Source organism: Stegastes partitus, unplaced genomic scaffold (genome assembly GCF_000690725.1).
Source record: "Stegastes partitus isolate 25-593 unplaced genomic scaffold, Stegastes_partitus-1.0.2 Scaffold545, whole genome shotgun sequence".
NCBI classification, from domain to species: Eukaryota; Metazoa; Chordata; class Actinopteri; family Pomacentridae; genus Stegastes; species Stegastes partitus.
In genome coordinates, this window is record NW_007578276.1 from 218,940 (window position 1) to 243,417 (window position 24,478).

General features: G+C 42.2%; 1 protein-coding gene across 2 annotated transcripts in view; it reads left to right on the plus strand.

Annotated features, from left to right (window-relative positions):
* Positions 1-1,627: 1,627 nt before the first annotated feature.
* Positions 1,628-24,478, plus strand: part of kars1 (lysyl-tRNA synthetase 1) — a 48,411-nt gene continuing 25,560 nt past the window's right edge. The window contains exons 1-3 of one of the 2 annotated variants that reach the window (XM_008288180.1): positions 1,628-1,900; positions 21,255-21,380; positions 23,416-24,052. In XM_008288180.1, coding sequence (XP_008286402.1) covers positions 1,828-1,900; positions 21,255-21,380; positions 23,416-24,052 — 836 coding nt within the window. In that variant the 5' untranslated portion in view covers positions 1,628-1,827. Of the gene's footprint in view, positions 1,901-21,254; positions 21,381-21,458; positions 22,902-23,415; positions 24,053-24,478 lie in introns of those variants that run through there. The other variant, XM_008288181.1, reaches the window with a different exon arrangement.

Genomic DNA, 24,478 nt, shown 5'->3' on the forward strand with positions numbered 1-24,478 from the left:
AAAGATTAAATCGAACTGATAAAAACACTCCTGAAGACACATGCTGCCTGTGGATGTTATAATATGCAACAAGATATCACGTTACTGCATGTATGTGGTCAGAATTCATAGAAGAAGAAGAAGAAGGACGTGAATACTCGTCCGTCTCTGTGCATCAGCCTTGCGACTGGTGGATAAATGGAACATGTCGGCTTCAACAGAGCTACAGGTGGACCGTCTCCCTGCTACTGAAGCTTTGTTTGCCACCCCAGCACCATCAATCTCAATTTCAGATTAAACTATGTTGGAAATCACATTACTTGTATTTTCATGGCCTTGAAATGACAAAACCGCTGATTGTGAATTCGACTTAGTTGTTCTCAAGAGGTAGCGTGAGTTTTAGATTTCTCATGAATAGATCAACTGAAATACACATGAAAATAAAAGCACTTTGCCGTAACTGCTGTTGATTTAAATGTGTTATACATGAAGGCTACTTCACTTGACTAGATAGATAGATAGATAGATAGATAGATAGATAGATAGATAGATAGATAGATAGATAGATAGATATGACAATGAAATAACTCACAAAGTTAATAAATTAGGCAATAAATATGAAAATAAATAATTATACAAATCATGGGATGTCATTTTATTCTATAATAACAAACAAATAAATAAATATTCCATTAAAAACATTGTAATGTACAGCACATTATATTGCAATATTTGCTATTTATTGCTTATATACTCATGGCCATATATATATATAATAAAGGCCTTTATTATATGTATCTATGAATTACCTAACTGAGTTAATAAACCAGGCAGTAAATATAAAAATAAATCGTAATTATATAAATAGTTGGGGTTTTTTTCTTAAATGACATTTTTCGAAGGACAACTTTTATTTATTTTTAACCTCTTAAGCCCCGAGCTCTTGTTTGATATGCATTTTTTTAAAAATTCTCTTTGCTATTTGATCTGATCAAAAAAAAAAAGAAAAAATAAAGAAAATGTGATGTCTATATGATGATGTATATATATATTTTTTAAAATAGATAAAAAAATATTTTTTTAAATAACAAAAAATTAAAAATAAAAATAAATGACAGTAATGAAATATTAAATAAATAAATAAAATTAACTACTGTGGTAATATAACCCAAAATGTGATGTCCATGCATGTATTTTTTAAAAATATATATTTTTTAAACAAAAAATTAAATATAAATAAATGACATTAGTTAAATAATAAATAAATAATTTTTAAAAAATAATCAAATTAAATATTGTAGTAATATAACTCAAAATGTGTCTAGGCAGAGTTTAAGGGACTTCTCGTTTTTTCATTTATTGAATTTTTAATGTATCTAATTCTGGATTTGTTTAATTATCATGTTCATTTCAGAGTAACAGTTTGTTTGTTTGTTTGATAGTAACAACATGCCACAACTGATGAGTAGGGACTGAAAATGAACAAACTAATACAAAGAGTGGAACCGACCCCCGGACAGCTCGCGCGCGGCCGCCTCGCGATGCGCATCATAAATAATTCGACGCAGCTCGTACGTGTTGCGTCACCGGAGTGGGCGTGGCTCCCAGCGCGAGCCGCTCGGGTCGTCCGCTGACAACAAACATGCGCTGTAGGCGGACCGAGGGGCACCGAGTGACAGCAGGCGGTTCGAGCAGCTCCGGCGACGCACTCAAGTTACTCCTCCGCGGCCGCGACCAGACGAGTTTTGAGCTTTTCTGTCCGTCGACCGAGAGAACCAGAGAGTTGAGCGACGCGCCGCCGTCCGAGCGACCGAGGGTGTCCGGTTTCCTCCCGGCTGAGGGATTGCGATGCCCTCTGACTTTATCTCCCTTTTCAGCGGGGACCTCGACCTCAATTCTCCCAGATCGTTGTACTCTAAAGGTAACTTCACTCCTCTCGTTGTTTGTCACTTTCTGATGCTGGTCCCGCCTGCGTGGGGGGTCGTGGAGGCGTCCTGCCCCCTTTAAACTGTCATTCACGTGTAATTCGCGTGGGTAGTTTTAGGAGTTGAGTGGACGCGGATGCCCACTGCGTCCTTCACTCTGGTCTCCTCGAGCTGAAGGTGAGGAGCTTTTACTTTTTATTTTTTACACTCCTGAGCAGCTGCATGCACACCGGTCAGACCAGTTTGCTAGACTCCCCTGGCAGCTGAAAAACACTGCTATCTATTTTCTGTGGCTTGTTTGAATAGGCCACGAGTAGTGCCCACCCCCTCTCACCCCCCCACCCCTGGGGCATTAACTGCCCCCAGAGAGGCGCTAGTGGACCCATTAACATAAACTGTGTGATGTGTCATCAGACAGACAGCCTGGGGCAACCTGTGGGTAGAATAACTTCAGCTAGCAGGTAGAAATGTGACCAAAAAAATGGATAATAAACCACTAATTAGCATCTTACCATCATTAGTGAGGTGTCCACAATATGTGTTAATACTCAAATGCAGAAGTCTTTTTTAATCTAGTTTCCATCATGACACTGGGCTAAGCCAATATCAATATGTGGATATCAGCTAATTTCCTCCTTTTTTGTCTGTTTTTTTAAGCTAACCATTCGTAGGACTGCACCATATTGTCATATTTTATGCAGTATGTGTTATAACATGACAGAACTGATCCTTCTCGGGTGATTTAATAGTACATATGCAGCCAGACAAATGGAATACATGTTTGAAAAACCTGAAAAAAAGCGTCAGGTTGGACTTTCTCAGATGGTGCAACACTGGCAAAGGCATCCAAAATGTTTTTTTTTGCTCCGCTGCATCCGGATCCGGCTTTGCACTTCCAGCGTTTGGTGGTGTTGACTTCTATTTGTGTTTCTGTATAACTTTCTTTTTATTTCTCACCTATTCCTTGTTCGTTTACTCATGCACACGAGAAGCTCAACAGACTCTGTGTCTTTCGAAAAAACTCCACCAACAACCCTTAAATCAGAGTAAAGTATCAAGCAGATAAAGAAAAGTTTATTTGCCTTTTCCCTGCTATTACCGTCACATTTAATGACATCTCCTTGGGTTCAGTTTGACTCCAGCGATTTAAACCTCCAGAAAATATCATGATTCAAATTGTTACCCAAGTTTATGTATAAATAGTCCTTTAAGTAGAACAGAAAAATGATGTTAATGACTTGTTTAAAGATGTTAAACAGATAATAGGAGGGTTCTTCACATTGTGATGGGACAACTGCTCATGAGTCTTCTCTGTGATCGTATCACATAACTTACAGCATCTTTTATTTTCATCCACCGACGTTTTTCTGCCGTTCCAGAGCAGCGCCGACACTAAAGCTGATTCCAATTTACCCGTCGAGCTCCACGTCACGCTGAGGTCAAGACTTTGGAAACTTTGTGTGTAACCACTGCTCTCAGCGGCTGTTCAGGAAAAGCACAGTCGGCCATGTCCAGACTACCGATTCGTCTCGGCGCTTTGGCAGCCGGACTCTGCAAGGAGTGCAGAGGACCAGCTGAACCTGGCTTAGTTCTCCTCCATCAGGCCTTTACATACGAGCTCCCAGTAGATCGACTTTTATCATAATCATTGTAATAGTGATAGTTTCAACTACAAATCATAGGTTCCCCTGCTGCCTTAAACACTGAGTTAACTGGATGATTGGCTCAGAGCTGATTTCTGAATTTAGAAGTCCATCAAAGTTAAGATATTAATTGAAATCAACATCTGTTCAGTCACACTGACAGATTCTACACACAGCTTCGCTTTGCATTTACATTTATAGCTTCTGTCGACTTCATTTTAGTAAGTTATCAGCGTATAAAGACGATTCACTGCTAACCACGATTATAGACAGAAACAAAAATGTTGGTAGAGACACATTACTGGCAGCAAACGTTTTGATTATTGTTTATTTAATCAGTCGATTTAACTCAAACTCATCACCAGACGTGAGGTGAACTTCTCAAGTGGCCTGAAAACAAGAAAAAAAATAAGTTTAATTTACATTTTAACATAAAGTAGTTGGTTGATTCCACTAAATTCATGTTTTACAGGGTAGTGTCTAACTCGCAATGATCTGAATGTCTTTCCAGAGTCGTTAAATCCTTTCTGTGATACACATTCGACACTTTAAATCAGGTTATCCTTCCTGAATTGTATTCTAGCATCTCACTAGTACTTGGGGAAAAATACCTCACTAAATACCTTCTGTACTAATCTCTCAAATGAAGAGAAGAAGTTCTTGGTAAGTTAGCGTATTTCTAAAAATTCTGGCATCTTTTTTACTTACTTGAATCATATATGCAAAAAAAGGAAAAGTAATAAACACTGTATGTTAATCTTATACTGACTAATCCTTTAATTTTTTACCTGCTAATAATAAAAAACATTTCCACATTCACTAGTTTAAAAAAAATCCAAACTGCAGTTGCTTCTTATCAGATAAAACCACCAGCGATGCACAGGTCTAGCAAGAAGGATGAAGTAAAGTTATTTCTTTGTCTGAGGTCAGTTTTATTATTTACTTATTTCAGTTTAATAAAAACCCTCTGATACTGTAGACTGTCAATATTTGTGCACCAAATAAACGAGCTCGAGCTCCTTTCAGATGTAGACCAGTGGTAACTCGTTCCTGAGCCGACATTGTTTGATTACTAATCGCTCCGTTGTGTATTCGTGTCAGCGTGGTCGACTCGTGCGAGAGGAGAAGTTAGTTTTGCGTTTTTCAGATAAGGCCGGCCGTCTATAGATTTGCTCTTTTGTTTGAAAGAAGAAGAAGAAAAATAAACCCCATTCATTATTTAATTCCTCAAATCCTCAGCGTTGTGTTCACTCGTGCCCACACCTGAGCGAGAAAGAAGGAGCTGTTGTGGAAATAAATCGAAGAGGCTTTGCTGAGTTTTTGTTACCTCTGTGTGGGGGGTTTTTGGGGCAGTTAGACTGTTTTTTTGGAGGATGTCTTTGGACAGTTAAATCATGATGAGATGACATATTTTTAGCATGACAGGACAGTCCAGGGAATACGAAGGAAAAACAGCCCGCGCTGTAACAATAGCACTCAGAATAGGAATGTTAGTCACTCTACCTCTGCTGCTCGGTAAATGGCTGCGGCTTAATGGATGTAATAAAATGTCTTCCCGGCAGTTTCACGTTAAAGGTGAAGAATGTTATGGCTTTCAGAACGTTCTATCAAACCCGGTTAACAATTGCGAGATCCTCAGATCTTGACATAGTTTTGTTTTTTTTATTGACACCCACCAAAGCCTGGTCAATCATTGACCCCGTGGCTGCTCCGTGTATAAACCTGGGCTTAAATAGCACTCTATTAATATTGACTCTGCTCTGTTAAGCAAACTTCGCGCCATGCGCTTAAAAATACTTGACTGCCTTGAAAGCTTGTTGATATCTGATGATGAAAGAGAAAAAAAAACACAGCAGAGGGTTTAGGGGAAAAAAAGGAAATGAAGAGTTCAGTTGCAAAAAATAAACAGATAACTCCATTTTTGTTCGGAAAACTTTTTTTTTGTCGTTGGCTTGAGATAATATCGAAGTCGAGTGGATTGGACTCAGTAGAAATGACAAAAATAGAGATAACTTAAGTGTGATTGATGGAAAAGTGGGTTTGGTGAAGGTTTGTGAAGATGGACTTCTCTGTTTTTGCAAATAAACTCTTCAAATATGTGTAAACCCTGAACTCAAGATGTGCATTTGGAATAGATCATCTTAATTTCTTATTTTAAATATTGCCATAGTAAACCCACACTCTGTACTTTAGGCCGTCACTATACCTGCTGTGCTCTGGATGCCTTTAGGTGTTACACAAGCTGTATTTATGCATAAAAAGTGTTTCCTGTGACACACAATCGGCATAACGGACACTCAGATGGTTAATCCAGGATGAGACGCCACCATAAGGCCCATAAGATGTACCTGGTAAAAGTATCTCATAGTGTCCTTGATGTTCACCTCTGATCTTCGGTTCTGCTTTTTACTCGGGTTCTGCTGAGCTTCATCAGTATTCTGTGTCCGCGGTGCCTCAGTCCCGCTGTAAATTGTCTTTCTCTCAAAATTTAGGGCTCTAACCTTTATTTCGACTGGAGAAGCACCACTTTTGGCTCCTGGACCCACACGGTCACTAGGAGCACTTTCTCATGGCCCAAGAGCAGCTGAGACGTCCTGTGAATGTCCCATATTGATATTAACATTTACACAAAGCTAAATCCAACTTGTTTACAAGTCTGCAGCAGACTAATGAGAGAGAAGGAATGCTGACAGGCATCCGGGCCACCACGATCTTCTATTCTACCGATGTCTCCATTTGTATATTGCACGGTTATTCAACTTTTACTTTTTAATTACCTTTTTTTTTTAAAATAGCGTTAGCATTATCTTTAAAAGCAAAAGAAGCTTTAAATATATTATATATTGAGCCTAATGTTGAAGTTGTTTCAAAACTATTGTGTTAAAATTAAAGAGAAATCCAACTTTTTTATCTAAAGCTAGCGATGAACTCACGTTTCTGGTGTGTTCACTGATATTTTTAACCGTCCATGAGCTCACTCGCGGTCGATTAAAAAAAAAAAGCAAGTGATGCAAAGCTGTCACATGTCCCTCAGCTTCTTTTAAATCTCCTCGTTTAATCATTAACTCTAACCAAACTTCAGCAAGACGTCTAATCAGGGCCGGGTCAAAATATCACCTCCTCTGGTATTTACTGCACACTTGTGTCTTTGTTTTGGCCGCGGCAAATCAATGTATGAGCGGTTTAACCTGTTGGAAGCTGATACCGAAGTGTTCTCTCTGTGTCGCTGCTCAAGTCTTGCGCAAATACGTGCTTTTTTTTTGGAACCGATTTCCTTCTCACGTCGTAGATTTCCTCAGAATAACATTAGTCGTTGTATTATCTGTAAATGCTTTTGCTTCTCCACACGACAGTTATGTGACGTGTGCCAAAAGTGTCAAATATATCTCACAAAAAAATGAGCAAAACAAATAAATATCAGTAATATATCTGACAAAAATGTAAAAATATTAATAGTAAAATGTTAGAAAATAAACACTGTATGACACTGTGATGCTTTAAGGGATCTTTGTGCTGCTCTTTTGGTCATTTTAGTATCAAATTGTGCTTTTAAATCTGCATTGTTCCAATTTTTCTATAGCATGAGCACTTTTATAGATTGATGATAAAGCTGTCAAACCTATACAACCTCTGAAGTATTGCAGCTTTTCCATTCTCACAGTCTCTTTGTAAGAAGAGTAGCAGACCTTTGTCTCCTTGGCCTATTTTAGGTTAGCAGGTTAACTGCATGCATGAAACCGAAGCAGATCTTTGCTTACAGCATATCAGCCTTTGAATGGGGATTATTTTCTCGACAGATGTTGCCGTGGAGCTGGTTATCGCTTAGAGAAAGTCTGCAGAGTGGAACAACACAGTGCACATGCTCAGTTTGTACTTGGAGCAGAATTTTATTTCAGTTTTATTTCTATGTCGGACAGGACGTAGCCGGGTGGTCACAAAAACGGATCTACGTTTTCAAAAATAACATCGTTCGCACCAGATCTACACAAACCCGTCGTTAAGAGCTGCTATAAGCTGCCAAACCTGTAGGGGGCAGTGTAACGAGAAGCATAAAGCCACGCTAGCCAATCAGAATCCTGGGAAAAAAACACAACAACGAGAACTTCTAGTTCAGAGATAACGGCGCAAGGGTGGTTTGTTTGGACCGACAGTACAAAACAAGTAAAATACTTGAAAATATTGACTATAAACATGTCAGTCCAAGTATATGGACGTAACCAAACTCTAAACATGGTCGCACACTGATGACGCTTTTATCGCACACTGTGACGTCAAACTCCGTCTCCTCCTGTCTACATGCAAAGACGGAGTTTTTCCAAATCTCCACTTTGGCCGGAGTTTTCAGACATGATCGTTGAACTTGTAGCTTCATTTAAACCAAAGGCCCATTGAAATATCACCATTTTTTCTATGTGTAAATGGGGTCTTAATGATTCAATAGATCCCCTGTAGCGTCCCCAGTATGATGTGTAGTTCATCATAGGATTTCTAATAATTCATTTGTACATTTGTTGTCTTCAAAGGGCAACATGCAGAAGAAAAGATGCGTTTTCAGACGTCGCTGGTGAGATGTTGACGTCTGCTTCGTCCCGGAGAGCTTCACGCTCGGCGCTTCTCGTCTTGTGCAGGATTTCTCACACTCTTGCGAAAAGCCCAAAGCACCTGTGAGATCTAACAGCCACCCCTCGCGTTTCTCTCCGGAGCAAGACGATTCTGAACTAAGACATTAAATATTAAGCGCGGCCAATCTTGGCCGGCTGCAGTCTTTCCATTGGCAGATGAGATGCAGCAGTTAAGGTGTCAGAATCTCATAAATAGGCCGTACAGAGTGTGCGACGCGCTGCCAAGATATTTCCTGGCTCTCAATGAGAGAAAGACGGCACCGTCTATTGAGCTTTAATTCAGTCAAATACTTTAGTAATTGAAGGAAATGAAGGTGCAGGTTCTGTCTATCCAACCTGTCTTTGTTGTCTGTGTGTAAATAACAGTAAACAATACAGTTAACCAACAAACAGTACAAAGAAGGTTTGTAGGCCAATTCTTAGACTAATACCGGCCTGAAACACGTGTTTGTTTTACAGTCCTGTGTTTATAATGTACACTGAAACACCAGAAACCAGAATACCTACTTCATGTAATCCAATCCGCCAGCCGTACAATAAACTCCCCATTGTGAGCCTTATCATATTCGGTTTTTGTTGAGACGGTGCCAGAGAACAGTTGATTCAACAGCCCTCAGAAGTTGTTTGGTCGTTTCGAAGGCTGACTGCTGTGATCTTTAGCAGCGGTACCGCGAGCCTCCCCTCTCTCTTTAAGGATGCCCGTCCTGGCGAGTGTCACGGCTGACAGAAGCTGCACCTTGTTGGCGATGTGAGTTATGTCGTTAATGGACGGCTCTAATTAGCTCATCTATCAAGCTGCCATGTTGTGTTTTTATCTCGTGTAGCCCTGGAGTGGTTTTGCTGTTGGCGGTGCTCCATTCACTTCTTGAAATATGATTAATAATCGTCAGTCTGATCAAGGTTTTGTTAAGCGGGACACAGAAGATCCAGAAGGTTTGTTGACGGATGTGGTGGCACATACACCTCTGGTTTATTACAGATATTTGACACACCAGATACAGGCAGGTGATGAAGGAAAAGCCAACGCCAACTAGTGTATCCTCAAATGACTATGTGGAGACTTCACCCACCTGTATATTTACGTACAGAGGTGGTGATTTAGTGATGTTCCTTGAACCACTTTTCCAAAGGGATTGTCTTCTTAGTAAGGTGTCGGGGTCACCACTTGCCCTTTGGTACACCTTGGCATTGATCCTCCAAGTCTCTGGAAACCTACTGCAGTGATATCCCGTCATCTGGTGGTGGTGGAGTGTTGTCTTATGTCCAACCTCTCTGTTTGGGTTTCCATTGGGTTGAGATCGAGTGACCGTGAAGGCCTCATTTTCACCGTTCAGTGACCACTATGGCCGTCCTGAAGAGAACACCACCATCATGATGCTTCCTAATTGGATAAAGGTGATCAAACAGCACAACTTTTGACTTTATAGTTTAACCAAACCAGTAAAGTGACCCCCACAGCATCACAGAGACACATTATCTCCTCACTGGAGGCGTCAAGCATTCAGATTTTTCCTGATCTGTGTCTGTAGGTCTCCAGTCAGGACTCAAATACGTACGTAGAAGTATTCCTGGTCGCCTCCGTGTATTCCTGCGTGTTAGCCGGAGCCACGTTTTGCCCATTTCCCATCAGGCCTCTCCTCTTGTTAGTTTAAAATTGGTGTCTGAAGGCTCTATTTTTCTGCTGGCAGAACACCCAACGCCGAGGCAATTTTCCTCCAGCACCAGTCTATTTATTTGCTCCTGTGCGTGTTTGGTAATTTTCTGGCACCGAGCGAACGTACTTTGCGCCGTGGTGGGAGGGGAGCTGCAGTTAAGGCTGCATTTAAGCTAATTAGGCGGTGCAGTACAGTGCAGTTTTGGTGCTCATTTAGATCTGCATGTCGGCTCAGTTTCGTTGAATTCCTTTGTATCTCGCCACCCGAACCAAGAGCAGTAAAAAGGCTGCCAGGTCGCGACCATGAAGATATTTGCCCTCAGGTTTTTTTTTTTCCCCCTCCTGCCTTTACTGTTTTGAGACCCCTAACGGTTTCAAAAACACGATCCAGGTTTGTGGTGCCTTCAGGGAACGGAGCCGTCCTGGGTGACTTTGCTTTTGCCTTTTACACAATTTGTCACATGACAAAGCTGCCCGGAGGAGGCCCGTACAGAAAACTATTTCACGACCTTCAGAAATGCTGAATACCTCCGGCGTAAGGTAGTCAAGTAAATCCATGCAACAGTTATTGTGTCTTAGCGTGGCATCCTGTGTTTTCATTTCTTTTTTCTGAGTCATCTGCTGCTTCCTTGGCAGACTAGCAGGCCCGAAATGAATTGCAGCATCTGATTTCCCCCCGTATCCTGTCGTTGTTTGTATTCTGTTTTTGGTCTATAAACTCGGGCATCTCCAGTGGTTGGTATGAACTGTGGTAGAGAGACGATAAAGGCTGAAACAACACCCATACCGCTTCCTGTCAGAGCACCTTGAAGATGATGTAATTGCATACATACTCTACATAGTCTTTTCTCGTTTGCTGCTACTTGCTCATCTGTTGGTAATAAGTTGATGAAGAGTTTGACCGGTCCCAGTGATTTGGATGTGCAAATCCTTTTTGTACTTTTTGGACTCTGACTTTGTTTGCACTGTCCCGGCTCTCTTTCTTTGTCTGCAGCTGAGCACAATGCGCTTTTTTTTCTTCAACTGTATTAATACTGAACTCCCCATTGTTCCATCTAATTCCCAGAATCAAAGACAGATTTCATGCTTATTGAATGTTGAAGCTATGCTCAGATAAAGGAGAATATTAAAAGACTAATAACAGTATTATAAGGATATTATGCATGGAAACCATTAGGAAAAATAAAGCTTGCTTAATATATTGCATAAGGATTACTCATGAAAGATTATTAAACTTTTTTTAATGTTAATATCTAATCTAAAACATCTAGAGCATGACAGCTGGTCACAAGACTGCTGACTGCATGATTTTTTTTTTTTTTTCAGTAGCTGCTGGAAGTCAGCTCAGCTCCTGACAGCGTTACGGTCCTTTTAACCTTGCGTAAAGTCACCCTGCTGTAGTTTAATTTAAAATCAAAGGTCACGTTTGCTTTCAGCCTCCACACACGGTGGAAACGCTCGACTCGGCGCAAGTCGAGGCAAGACGAGGCGAACCTGGACTCAGCTGAATAGTTTTTTTTTTATTATCATTTCTTCAATCAGATCTTGTAATTCTGAGGTGGAGGTATGCTCTCCGTGTGGCTCATTTGTTTGTCTGTCTGTCTGTCTGTCTGTCTGCGGGATTAAAACCACACTTTCATGACACCTGATAGAGAGGAGGCCACACTGAATTTTCTTTTTTTTTTTTTTTTAAATGTGTGATTATTTTAAAGCGTCACCGTTACTCCATGAGATATTAAACCGATCCTCCCTTCACATTGTAAAATCCTTAATCATTCGTCAGACGTGTGACTTGATATCATGTCAGTGCTGTTGTGTCACGGTGGGTCTCCCTCCTGCCACTCCTTTATGTATCAGCCTTAGAGCAAAGGGGATAATTTTCGATGAGTTAAATAAGACTTCGTCGGCAGAAATGACACTGCGTTCGTTTCTCACCGTCTCGACAAGCTGCGGCCTGCTCGAATAATGAGCAACAGTTCCGCGGCGCTTTTTTTCTATTCATGCGCCTTGTTGACTTGGCGTGTTCTCCAGCATGGATGCAGTTTTAACACGCGTGACAGAGGCATGAACGTGCCGTTAAATCTTTATCGAAATCACATCCATAAGCTGTTGTTGTAGCTCAGAACCTGATGTATGGTTCCAGACTATAACCTACAACTGGAATCTCATTTATGTCTACTTGTGGTGACCCCATAATCACGTCTTCCTAATTTTTATTTGCCAGTTAAACAGCCTAACGCGGCCCAGAACAGCGAGTGCCGTGTTGGGATTGTGGTGTTCTGCTGATTCTTGTCCTCCCTTTTTTCCCAGTCCTCTGTGGCTAATCAGGAGACATTCCAGTTCCTTAATTAGACACTAAATCTTCTTGCGTAATTAATAGCTGAAGGTGTAGGCTTTGCCTAAACTCCAGAATCTGTTGGAACAAATTGTCGTAAATCTGGAAAGCAGCGACTCTTTTACGAAAGACCTGAGCAGATCTGCAGTGACTGGCTTTGGGTTTTTAGCTCTATTTCTGTTCTATTGTGAATTTCTTAACACTTCAACACTCATGCAGATATTCCCCATGTACGCTATGTGTCTGTTTATTCCGTGTGTCAACAGCTTTCATCAGAAATCAGTTTCCAAGGTTTCCAAAACTGGACCTACGTGACTCCGCAGACTATTTTTGAATCACGTTTTACTGAGATTGTAGATCAGCTGTGCACGGTGTAGTCTGAGATTGAGTCTCCCTCGTCTTCTCAATGATTTTAATTGTATTTAGTATAGTTTAGTTTGTGCATTAGCTGTTGGATGAGCAGCCACATACAGTCCCAGTCTGTTGATGCAGGCCTGACGCTGCTGCATGTCCAACAATGAACCTTTATCCTATAGTTTGTTTTTTACCTTTTGTTATTATGTTGAGAAGACTGATAAGCTGCTCATTTTTTCTCTTCAGTTTTGTACAAATTAACAAGCTATAACACGCTAATTAGCGCGTCTTAGGGGTGTTGGTATGTGGATTTTATTACCTTCACAGCCAAACCAGCAGTTTCTCCGTTAACAGTGTGCTGCTGCTGCTGCTGCTGCTGGGTGTGGCGTCATATTTACTGTACAGACATAAAAGTGCTGTTGATCCTCCCATCGAACTGCGAAAACGCACATTTCCCAAAATGTTGCGCAATTTCTTTCACCAAGTATTTTTTTTTTCTCTTCTGCTTTTTGCTGCACACTGTGTTAGAAATTCAGCCCATACAAACACCTTAAAGTGTACAGCATGTGATGTTCTCAAAGGTTTATTTTTAATTGTCATTATGTCATGTGTGTGTGATACCAGGCGATGTTTTTGATGATACAGGATCTTGAAGGAAAGCATTTGGCATGACATGGAAGTAAAAACTATTCTGTAAGCAGCTTATAAATGCAGTTTTGCTCTTAAAGGTGGTTATCATAACAGCCTGGTGACGCTACACCGTCTGCGATTATGCGTGCAGTGTTGCTAAAGGCTCTTCCTGTTGCCTCAACACAGTTTTTCCTGTGAGCCGGACAAAAATGCCTGTATTGGCAAACCCTTTTTTTTTAACAGCTCCGGTGGACTTTAATGCCGGTAATATGTCTGTGTGTCGCGTCCTCTGACTCACATGCAGTCACTTCTCATCACCGGCGAGGTCCGATTTCACTGGAAATGCTGTGTACATGTTTAGCACATTCCAGTATTTGTATGTAAACATAACATTTTTGGGCGGGTGTGCACGTATGTGAGCCTGCGTGTGTGTGCTGCGAATAGTTTGAATTCCACGGCTTTCTGAAGTCACGCTTTCACGTCGGGTTAAGTATCTGTTTCAGCTTTTTTTTTTTGGTCCGCTAAAGGCACAGCACAGAGTTGGACTATAATCTTCCCATTAGTGTCCACTCACAAATAACACACAGCACCACTGAGTCCACTGCTGCGAGGAGGAGAATAAATACAACTACTGACCCGCTTTGTTTCCAAACATGACTTATCGCTGGGCGGTTTGGCCCTCACACGAGTCTCAGTGGGCTATTTTGTAAAGTCAGGATGGTGGTAGGTGTTTGTTGAAAGCAAGTTGTGTAAACCGACGCCTGGAGGTCGTTCCTGGTTGCTTCGGGATTAGCCGGGCTGAAGCAGCTACAAACTGGTGCGACTCGGCCCGGTCCAGAGCTTGGGTGACTTGTTCAGGTGACTGTGTGGAAAGAATTCAAGACTCTTTTAGGGTCGTATGGTTGCATGAATGATTGTAAGGGACGAAGGGGGGCCAAGTCCTTTTTTGTTCGAGATGAACCTAATTAAAAGTTGCAGCCACAAAGTCCTCTTATCCCCCAAACTCCTCGATTGTTTTCGGCATTTCTTGGCGTCTGTGTTTCTAACCTGGACCCGATCCAAGACAAAGTGCAAAGATTTGACCTTTCACACAGCTGAGATCCCTGTGAAATGAAAATGCGAGTCAGGGGGTCTGAATTGATCTCGGCGGCGGTGGATTATCTGTATGCTTTTGTGATCCAGTGGATTCACATTTTTTCCGGTATTTTTAGAAGAATACAACCAGAATAAGCAGCTTTAAATGTTTGGATGGAAGCTAGAACCGTTGGTTTATGTTTAGCTGATTCAAAATGTGCATGATTGTAGCTACAGGTGCGTTTCACGTACGCAGTCGCTGTGATTTCACACGTCTTCTCTGTTGTAAGTTGCGTTTCTTTTGTCATCAGCAGCCACATTTTGTCAAACACCGTGATGGTGTCACGGTTCTCCTCGCATGCAATAACCGGTTACACGTTGCTGTGCAGGCTGTCAACTAACCACTGTCGGCAATTTTTGAGTCATCGTGTTTGATGCAATCCTCCAACCTATTAGTAACAGACGCTGCTGTCAAAACGAAAGTTATCCGACCTGCATTCAGCATCATTACATTACCAGGCTGTGTGTTTATTACTCTGTGAGGTAGAAATGTAGATCCCTGTAGAAACACGCAGTGTGCCGTAAAGAGAGCTCTGCTTACTGCTTCTCTGCCACCTGCCTTTGTTATCTGTATTGACCCACAGTAAAATGATGAAAAGCCCGCTGTGTTCACTTCTGATAATCCGATTTGAAACTGTGTCATAACTTCCGACAATGTCAGTAATTACATTTTACAACACAAACAGCGATTAGTGACTCATCACGGTGACATGCATGAATCTAAGTAAGAGCTGCTGTGGCTCAGTATAAAGCTATGTTTGGGTTCATATGTTTGTAATTTATGAACACTAAGTCAAATTTATTTGCGTGGCATATTTAAAACAAACATAGATGGTGAAAGTGCTGCACAGCCTTCAAATACCAAAGATCAACAACTGTAGAATTAGATAAACAAATGTGCATGAAAGGGAACAATAAGATGGAGTCACGGTGTCGAGCTCGACTAGAATCAAAAGCCAGCGGGAACAGGTGGGGCTGGAGCGGTGACTTTGCAAATTTGGAACAGTTCTTATATGAAAAGGCAAGCTGTTCCAGAGATTAGTGGGCAGCCGCCGCAAAAGGCTCCATCGCCTCTGTTTCTGTGCCTGGATCATCGTAGAGCATCTGGTTACTCGACCTCAGCTCTGGGTTTTGATGATGCAACAGATCTGCTAGATACGGTGGCGCTAACCCATTTAAAACCCTAAAAACAAGCAGTAAAATCCTAAAATCAATCCTGAAACAGAAGAGACGGCTGCTCTACATACAAAGAATTACAATAGTTCAAGGTGCCCTCTCTAGATTTGTAAAGCATCCAATTATAAATACAGTCGTGACTCAATAATCTGACCCTTAACAATCCTAAACCTTGCTATCCCACAGCCTTAACATAGCGACAGCCTTGGATTCTGACTCCGACATGACATTTAATGTCACCAATCAGGATGACGGCGTATTATCTGACTGAACAATCCCACAGATTGGCTACGTTCACACTGCAGGACTTGATGCTCAATGAGGATTTCTTTGTGACTTCCTTCACGTTTCCAGTTCAATGCGACTTGTATGTGATCTGCTGTGTGAACTTCATACGAGCCAAAAGTGTCCCGCATGCGCAGAAGAGGACACGACGACGTCACACGCAGCGAGCGTGCTCAGTGTTTATGGAAGTAAACATGGATGGTAACGGTGGAGCGTATCTGCCACTCCCCCGCCGCCACCGATGGAGGAAACAGAAGTGTGAGCGCTAACTAAACTAGCATCAGCAGCCAAGTACTGCCTGTGTGTTCTGGACACTTCCACCCCGTCAGAGCGCTGCCCCGGGGTGGAAGTGTCCCCCGACCGCACAGAATATTCTGATATTCATCATTAATTGGGCCTGAATATCCAGAGAGCAGAAAGTTCTATTGCGACCAGCCCTACTAGTTATTATAACAACTATGAACAATGATTAACAACTAATGATCCTTCCAGCATCAAGCCCTCCTTGTATCTGGACCTCCGTCTTGACAATCCGACAGCCTTGCTATCCGACATAGAAGAAGGTTTTACATTTAGTGTCGGATTATCGAGTCACGACTGTATACTCAATTCTTTTTTTTTTTTTTTTTAAATATAGCCCCTGTTCATGGGTCGCCCGCTCAACCAGGTGAGCTATACGGGTGCCCTGTATACTCAATTCTAGATGTTTCCTGTCGAGTTAGAAACCAGGGAGAACATTTGGGCACGTTGGCTTGTGTCTTAACAAAATTAGGGACTATTGCAGCCGCATCTTTCTAAGCAGGTCACGAAGTATTTAACACATTATCTGTGCTTTTCGCTGTTGTTCCGAGCTGTTGCTGATGTGGTTTCTGACTGCAGAACTCCTGCTAGATGTCTTACACCACGTTAACATTTACTGCATGTAAACGTCTTTGACAAATTGTAAATATAATCTAATCAACGTTTTAGTCATTTTTGAGCCTGTGGTTCTGTTGTAAATGTGAGCAAATTAACCTCATGTTGATCTGATGAGATTTTTAGGATAACTCTCAGTGGTTTTAGGAATTATGCACACACACATTTTCCGAACTGAAGTAATTAGTAGTGTCGCTATGACGATTATCTCGAGATGGTCTCAGGTTTGTGTCATTTAATCCTGCAATATGAAGAAAAGGTTTCATTATTTAATTGCAGAATCTCAGACCATATCTACCAAATGACAATATTGGAGCATTTAGAAATAATTCATTATTATTAGACCTCAACATTTCCAATAAGGGTTTAATCATTATATATAAAACAGTGGCAAAAGCAGGATGTTGAAAAATAGACCCAGTAATGATATATCAATTAGATGACACTGTGGTGCAGTTACCAGCCAGCTACGTTCATGAATATATGATCTAAATGTGAATTAATTTATAACTTGAGTCTGGATAACACTCGTCTATTTTCCCATTTTCACTTTGCTCACAAGAGACTCCAACGCTCCGAAGACTCGTCCCCTGGTCTGCGTTGCTATGGAGTCCCTGGCAGCCTTCATGTAGGCTTGGCTGTAAACATTTCAGGGTTGTTGTACAGGGTTTGCTGCAGGTGCCGGCCCCTCCGCCGTTTCTTTTTTATCTTCCCCGCTCGGAATAATCTCCAAAGTGTACTGTGACGAGGTGAGCTCGAGCTCGTCTTCCTCATCCACGTTCTGCGGAGTTCAGTCACTTGAGTAAATCGTGGCCTGAGTATTTTTTGTTGAGCGAGTTGGTTATACTACTGCTTTTGTTTCTGCTTGACAGGATTCCACATGACAATACCACTAACCTGTTGAGCAAGATGCAGCGCAGAATAGGGTCGGGAGCACAGTAAACAAGACAGGGAGAGAGGTAGGTGGAGTGGAGGAGGGGGACAGAAGGGAGTTAAATCAGTCACTCAGCCAAAAAACCAGTGCCACGCCCCAGGTGCCAGGGCTAGTAAGAGCAAGCAGCAGGAATGTGAGGGAAATGAATGGGAGTGTAAGTCCTGCCATTCACATGGTGAGTGCTTTCTTTTTTCACCTTTAGCCTGCGCTACTTACCATATAAACATATCACAAAGCATGGCGAGGGTATAAGGAGGAGAAATATTTGTGCTAAGCTCCACAAAACTTTGTGCAGGATTTCTGATGTGAAACTTGGATTGTGAGTGGATGTGGTTTGTTATTTATCTGAGTGAGGGGGGAAAGTAATTTAGTTAAACAGCTCATGAAGGGGGGGCTCATTTTCCCTTCAGCTGAACTTTATAATAATGTATTATTAGCGAGAGCAGGCCTGATCAAAACGAAGCCCGTGTTGTGTCAGCGTGGATGTTTCTGGTCAGCTTTTAATCTGTAATTATGATCATCACAGGCGCTCAGAAAATGAAAAGTTTTCCTGTGTGGTCAGTGGTCTGCACAACATGACGATGGTCTGAAAGTAAAATCAAAACATCACGTGGTGCGTGAGTCAGTACGGTTAATTTCCCAGCTAACGAGGCTGACCGTTTTTATTTTTTAAATCGTCTCCCGTGTGAAAGGGACACTGTTTTGTCACGTGTGAATTAAGAATCGCTCTCTGTCTGTCTGCTTACGAGGAAACAAGTATGCAGCAAAATAAGATTTCTTTTTTTTCTCTCTCTCAGTCTTTTAAAAACGTCAAAGGGACTGTGGAAACACTTTGAACAGGCCAGCCAGTGATTCGAGACCACTGCTCTGAGAGAAGAGTACATATTTTCTGTCTGTGCGGTTGGCAATGTGTTTACTGGAAGGGCTGCTCGCTCGGAGCACATGTTGCTGCATGTGCACTCAGTCAGTGAGCCCCAAGAAGACTGTGGAGTTAAAGCGTAAATGCAGGGGCAGAAAAAGTGTTTTTGTGGCCGTGGTAGGGGGTGTTTGTGTGCGTGCGTGTGTGTGCGATTTTGTTTGGAGAACTTAGCAAATAACCAGCAAAACCACACTAGAATCCTGTGTGTATGTGTGGTTCAGGGTGGGTTATAGGAGTTTGCTGAGTCCAGTTTTTAAGCTCCCTTTCTGGGAACCAGCATTCCCTGGCTGGTTTCAGTATGTCCCAGGTTTGTCTATTGTACACAGCGAGTGGTAACAATGGGAGGGTTAAGTATCTGATATACACACCGAACCCTGGGACTCAGCTGCAAGTAATTAAAGCTGGCAGTTGGCAGAGAAGAGAGTCAGGCGACTGTAATGGCCGCTCTAAGTTCATACCATAATATTTGGATGATGAATCAGCCTGCTAGTAAAAGTGTTGTCATGCTGTTGACCCAAGGCTTTCTCCCCTCTCCGTGTCCTGTTGGCGTCGGCGAGGCACAGAGAAAAAGTCTTTGTACGACCCTGTTTGTAATGAGATCTGCTGTTTGTTTGCTATGCTACAGATTTTGCTTTGACCTCAGTTGTCTCACCAATTTGTGCTTTTTTTCCCCCTTCATCTGGTTTGATCCTCATCAAAGTGTTTTACCAGCCCTGAGGTCAGATGAACTTGGACAGGCGGTGCAGGATGAGTTGATGTATGATTTTACTGGGGTCCATAAAAATAAAATGCATGTTTTTCGTTAACTGTTAACCTCCGTGTTTAAAGAATGTTTGCTAAGGTAAATTAAAAAATGGGTGCAACTGAGGATTATTCTCACCAGAGAACTTGATCAGCTGCTTGATTGTTTGGTTTTTAAAGCTGATCGGTGACAGTTTTATTTTATTGGGTCTTAAAATCTGTCAGCAAATGTCTTGTTGTGTTGGACCAAAATGAGAAAAAATAACTTAATTAAGATGTGTAATTGTTGCAGCACTGATTTCCAAGCATCCTCCAATTCCACGCAGCTTTGACTCATTATACGGACCTTTGGGCATTCGGCTGCTTTTGTAAAGCAAAAAAAAGGCGCATTAAGCCTTTAGTGATGCAGAGGAAGCTGTGTTTGCTGAATTGCCCCGAGTGATGTCATTTGCAAAGTACAAGTTTCAAATTGAGAAAAAAAAAAAAAAAACCTGGGCGTGTTAGAAGAAAGTGAGCTTGCCAGACCTTTGTGGCCTACTTCTCATCTCTGATTAAGGCTAGCGGCTCGAGGCTACATTAGTCCTCAGTAGCACAACACGCCCAAATGTCTGGCTGGACTGCTGGTGGCGTGTTGCGTTAATGGCACTGACGAGCAAGAGGTCTTTGGTTTTTCTGCATGGATGTCGGTACCTGCTTTTTGTTTTTGCTGTTTGTTGTGAATTTAATGGTGAAGTCGAAGAGTCGTGCTCATTTGGAAAAGTACTTTGTAAAATATTTGTTGTTTTAACAACTAGAGGTGACTTTGTTGAATGAAGTTACTGATTTAAATCATCAAGGCCACTTCACAGTTATTTAACTCATTCACCAAGCCCCTTTCAGACATGCACTCCTTTTTGTTGATCTGATAACATCTCAGTGTGTCAGCTTATGTCTTAAAGAGCACCTGGGTCCCTCTGACTGGGTCAAACCAGGTAACGTTTAATCGTCGGTCTCAACACAGCACAAGTCTGAACTGTACTGTGGTACTGCGGTATAAGATGAAGCCTTGAGGATCCATGTCTGAATGACACAATGCCTTCGCTTTAACAGGCTGAGGAAGATGCCGGCAGCGTTACCAATGTCTAGAAAGAATGGGCTTCGGTCAGGTCAAGAGTTTTTGGACCACGCTTGACTTTCAGTTTATCAGCAAACTAATTAATTGCACATTAATGTTTCCTTCATTAATTGTTCCTATTAAGGGGAGGGCATGTAAAGGTGTAGCATGACTTTGCATATGTGCGTCGTGCGGCACAGTTTGGAAATATTACACAAGTGGAAACCCATCTGGGGGTACAAGGTGGCTCGGTTGTTAGCACATGACCTCAAAACTAGAAGGTCGCCGGTTCGCGTCCCGGTGAGGACACCCGGGATCTTCCTGCGTGGAGTCTCCATGTTCTCCCCGTGCAGCGTGGGTTCTCTCCGGGTTCTCCGGCTTCCTCCCACAGTCCAGAAACATGCTGAGGTTAATTGGTGATTGTAAATTGTCTGTAGGTGTGAATGTGAGTGTGCTTGGTTGTCTGTCTCTAAGTGTAGCCCTGTGATAGACTGGTTACCTGACCAGGTGAACCTGCCTTCACCCTGAGTCAGCTGGGATAGACTCCAACCCCCCATGACCCTAGTGAGGATTAAGCGGTGTATAGATAATGGATGGATGGATGGATGGGAACCCATTTGGCTTCTGATCTGATGATAGAATGATCAGGGACTGTTCCTACAAGCACAGCTCTCTGTTCTGTCTAATTCCTTGTCATTGGTATGTTCTTACAGTTATGTGAACGTGGTGGTTTGTATTTCTGTGAAACAGTATCATCACGAGAAAAGCATGAAATCATATTTCAGACGAAAACAGGATTCTAACTGTAATGTCATTACCCAAGAAATCTGAATCATGATTTGTATTTTTGTTTAGTCACCGTCAATGCGTCACCTCACTGATGTTTTGTTGGTTCCCCCTTTTTTCTCACGACAGAGTCAGTATATGACCTTCTTCCCAGAGAGCTACAGTTGCCTTCCTCCACTCAGCAGAACCCAAAAGCCATGAGTCAAACGAGCGGCGGAGAGGCAGGGCCTCTCCCTTCAGCTCCTCTAGCATCAGGTAGGATCTGGCGTCTCTTGTCTCTGTTTCTCCTCTGCAGGCAGGACTGATCATGCCCCACCCAAACCACCTAAATAAAATGCCCCCACATCATATTTAGACCCTCTATTTTCTATTAAACATTACAATTAATGTGTGTAGCGCAACATTAGCTAATAGTCGGACTCTACACAGTAATAGTATGAGACCCAGGCAAAGACGGTTTTACATACTCAGCACAGCACAACAGCCTAATCCTGCTTTCACTTTTTTGGGGGAAATAAGAAGCTTTGAGTGGCTGTAATCACCTTATTGCCCATTCTGTAGTTCCAAGATGGAGCTATTGTTCACAGAAGAAAATCACCTCAACAGATAAAGACACAAGTCTAGAAACTACATATAGTGCTAAAGGTTAAATACTGCACGGTTTAAGCCCGGCCAGTTCCTGTGGTTGATAAGCTTGTTGACCACTTCTCACCTGACCAAAGGAATTCTTTTAGATTTTAGCGCTTGATTGTCATGTTTGCAGTAAAAAAAAACAAAAAGCTTTGGTGCATGTATGATAAACCACAGGTTGTCTGGTTTTGTGTTGACATTAAACATGCATAAAAAGTCGGGTATGTGTTTGAAGTTCGTTATCTTTATGTTTTAAAAGCTCGCTGTGCTTCTGTCAGAAACGTGTCAACGCTGCTGCATCCCGTTTCTTCCCCTTTTCCTCTGATGCTCACGTGATACGCAGTGAAGTGACTGCTTGGTAAATAATTAAAGGAAAACTATGATAAATAAGGCAGCTGAGGTTGGGTTACATACGTAGGTCAGCAGGCAACTATGGACTCAGAAACTCCAACAACCCCAAAGATTACATGCTCACTGCGTGTTTGTTTGGTAATATGCAACAATAAAGCACAGAAGCAGCTGGCGTGATAAGGATCGTATAGCAGCTCCAACTTCATTCAATTTTAATGCATGTAGACCAAACGAATAGTTCACTCAGGGCACTAATATATATAATGATTAGCTTTGCATTGAGACACGATGGGCATCTTTCAGTATTTGGGTTCCAGTGATGTGTTTTTGGTTGTGATCATGAACCGTTTGTCTTTGTGTTTTGATCTTTGCTCAAAATGACGCCACCTCCATGCCTCTTTTTCTTTCCGACTGTGTGTTTTTTTTTGCTCGCTTAAAGAGTCGCCGAGAAATCCAGAATGTCAACAGCAGTCTAACTCCTTCTTTACAAGCTGCAGCTTAACCACACTTTTCCCCACTCTTCATCTAGTTCCTTGTAACTATTTGAATGCTTTTGAAGTTACGGTGTATGTAAGCATGCTGGAGCAACATTTTTTTGGCAAAAAAATAAATAAAAAATAAAAAAAATGCTTAATGTTCTAATGATTTTTTTTATTTTTTTTACAAAATCTGAATAAATTTTTTGCTGTTCAGCTTTTATTGCTCATTCGCTGTCTCATTTTTATATTCCAGGAAGTTCCCTCTGAAGCAGGGAGTGTCTGCATATAAAATGGTCTGCAGTTCTCTGCTTCATAGGTCAGAAGCTTGTTTATTTTGTCTCTGTGGCTACGTTCAGTCCCAAAAATGAACTTTTGTAGCAAAAAAAAAAATTAAAAAAAAAAAAAAAAACTAAAGAAAAAGCTCCAATAATTGGCATGCCTCATATTGTGCATATTACTGTTTTGAACATCCCTCTCCATTCCATCATTTTGGCTTTTTAGTCACTTGAACATGAACAAAGTGCTACCAATAATGATAAATTCATTGAGTCATTAGATTTAAAAATAAAAATAAGGTGAACTTCCACACCTCTACTGCGCTTCACATACTGTACATTTACAAATTCTCAGATATCATCAGCACCACACACACACACACACACACACACACACATGTAAGATCCAGTGAAAAAGGGGGAAAATTTGGATGAATTAAAAAAAAAAAAACCTAAAGCAAAAACAATCATGAACAAATTTTGCTGCTTAAACGGGACTGCTAGCCAACACTGTGTGAGATGCCTTTACTCACTGTCTAATTATTTGCACTGTAGATGCCATGTCCTCTTCTATGACCATGGAAGGCCCCCGCAGTGCTTTTTCCACCTCTTCCAGCTCCACCATGCATTCCAGTGCTTTAGCCGGTGACCAGAACCCAGCTCGCGGCGGCAATGTCGATCCAGAGGACGCCAGGAGCAGCAGGGTGGTGCCGGAGGTTGGCGGAGCAGAAAGCGGCAACAGCAGCGGCGGCGGTGGCGGCAGCGGGAACGGCAGGGGCGGCGGTGAGCACGGAGGAGGAAGAGGTGTAGCGTCCCAGGAGGCCCAAGCGCACCACCAGATGACCCCGTCGAAGCGCCGCACCATACTGAACATCTCTCCACCTCCGCAAGACCTGCTGGACGACAGCCGCATGTCCTGCCAGGATGAGGCGTCCCTGGACTCGGAGCAGAGCAACAGCATCTGGATGGAAGACTCTCTGTCCAACTTCAGCGTCACGAGCAGCGTCTCTTACAACGACAACACGGAAGTGCCACGAAAGTCCCGCAAGCGAACCCCTCGCCAAAGGCCCGGTCCAAAGTCTGCACGTGCCGAGGAAGCAAGCATGGATGTGTTCGATGCAGACAGTGCCAAAGGTCCACACTTTGTCCTCTCGCAGCTCGGCCCTGACAGCAAGGCGGGAGCTAAAGGAAGGTTTGTAGCTGAAATGCTTTGACTGATATTGAGCTGTTAGATCATGATGAGCAGAACATATCAAAAGAGAAGCCTTTAATGATGTGCAGGTGGATCTACGGAGACTTTCTCATTGTGTTTTTCCTGTGGGTAAACATTGTTGACTTAGTAATTGATATTTCAATTATTTAGTATTCCACTGTTGCTAGGGGCACCGCTAACTTCTCAAGTGGATGCTCGGCCTTTGTTTTATCCTACTATTGTTTCAGACACCCTCCTGGATAATCGCATTCGGCACTCATCCTGATTGTCAGAGCAGATATTATCAGGAAACGACACACTGACACACACCAGCAGATGGAAATCTTTAACAAACTAGTCTGCCTCTAAATTTCCCACCACGCTTTGACTGAAGGAGAGCGGCGAGATCAGAGGGGAGGGAGGGGC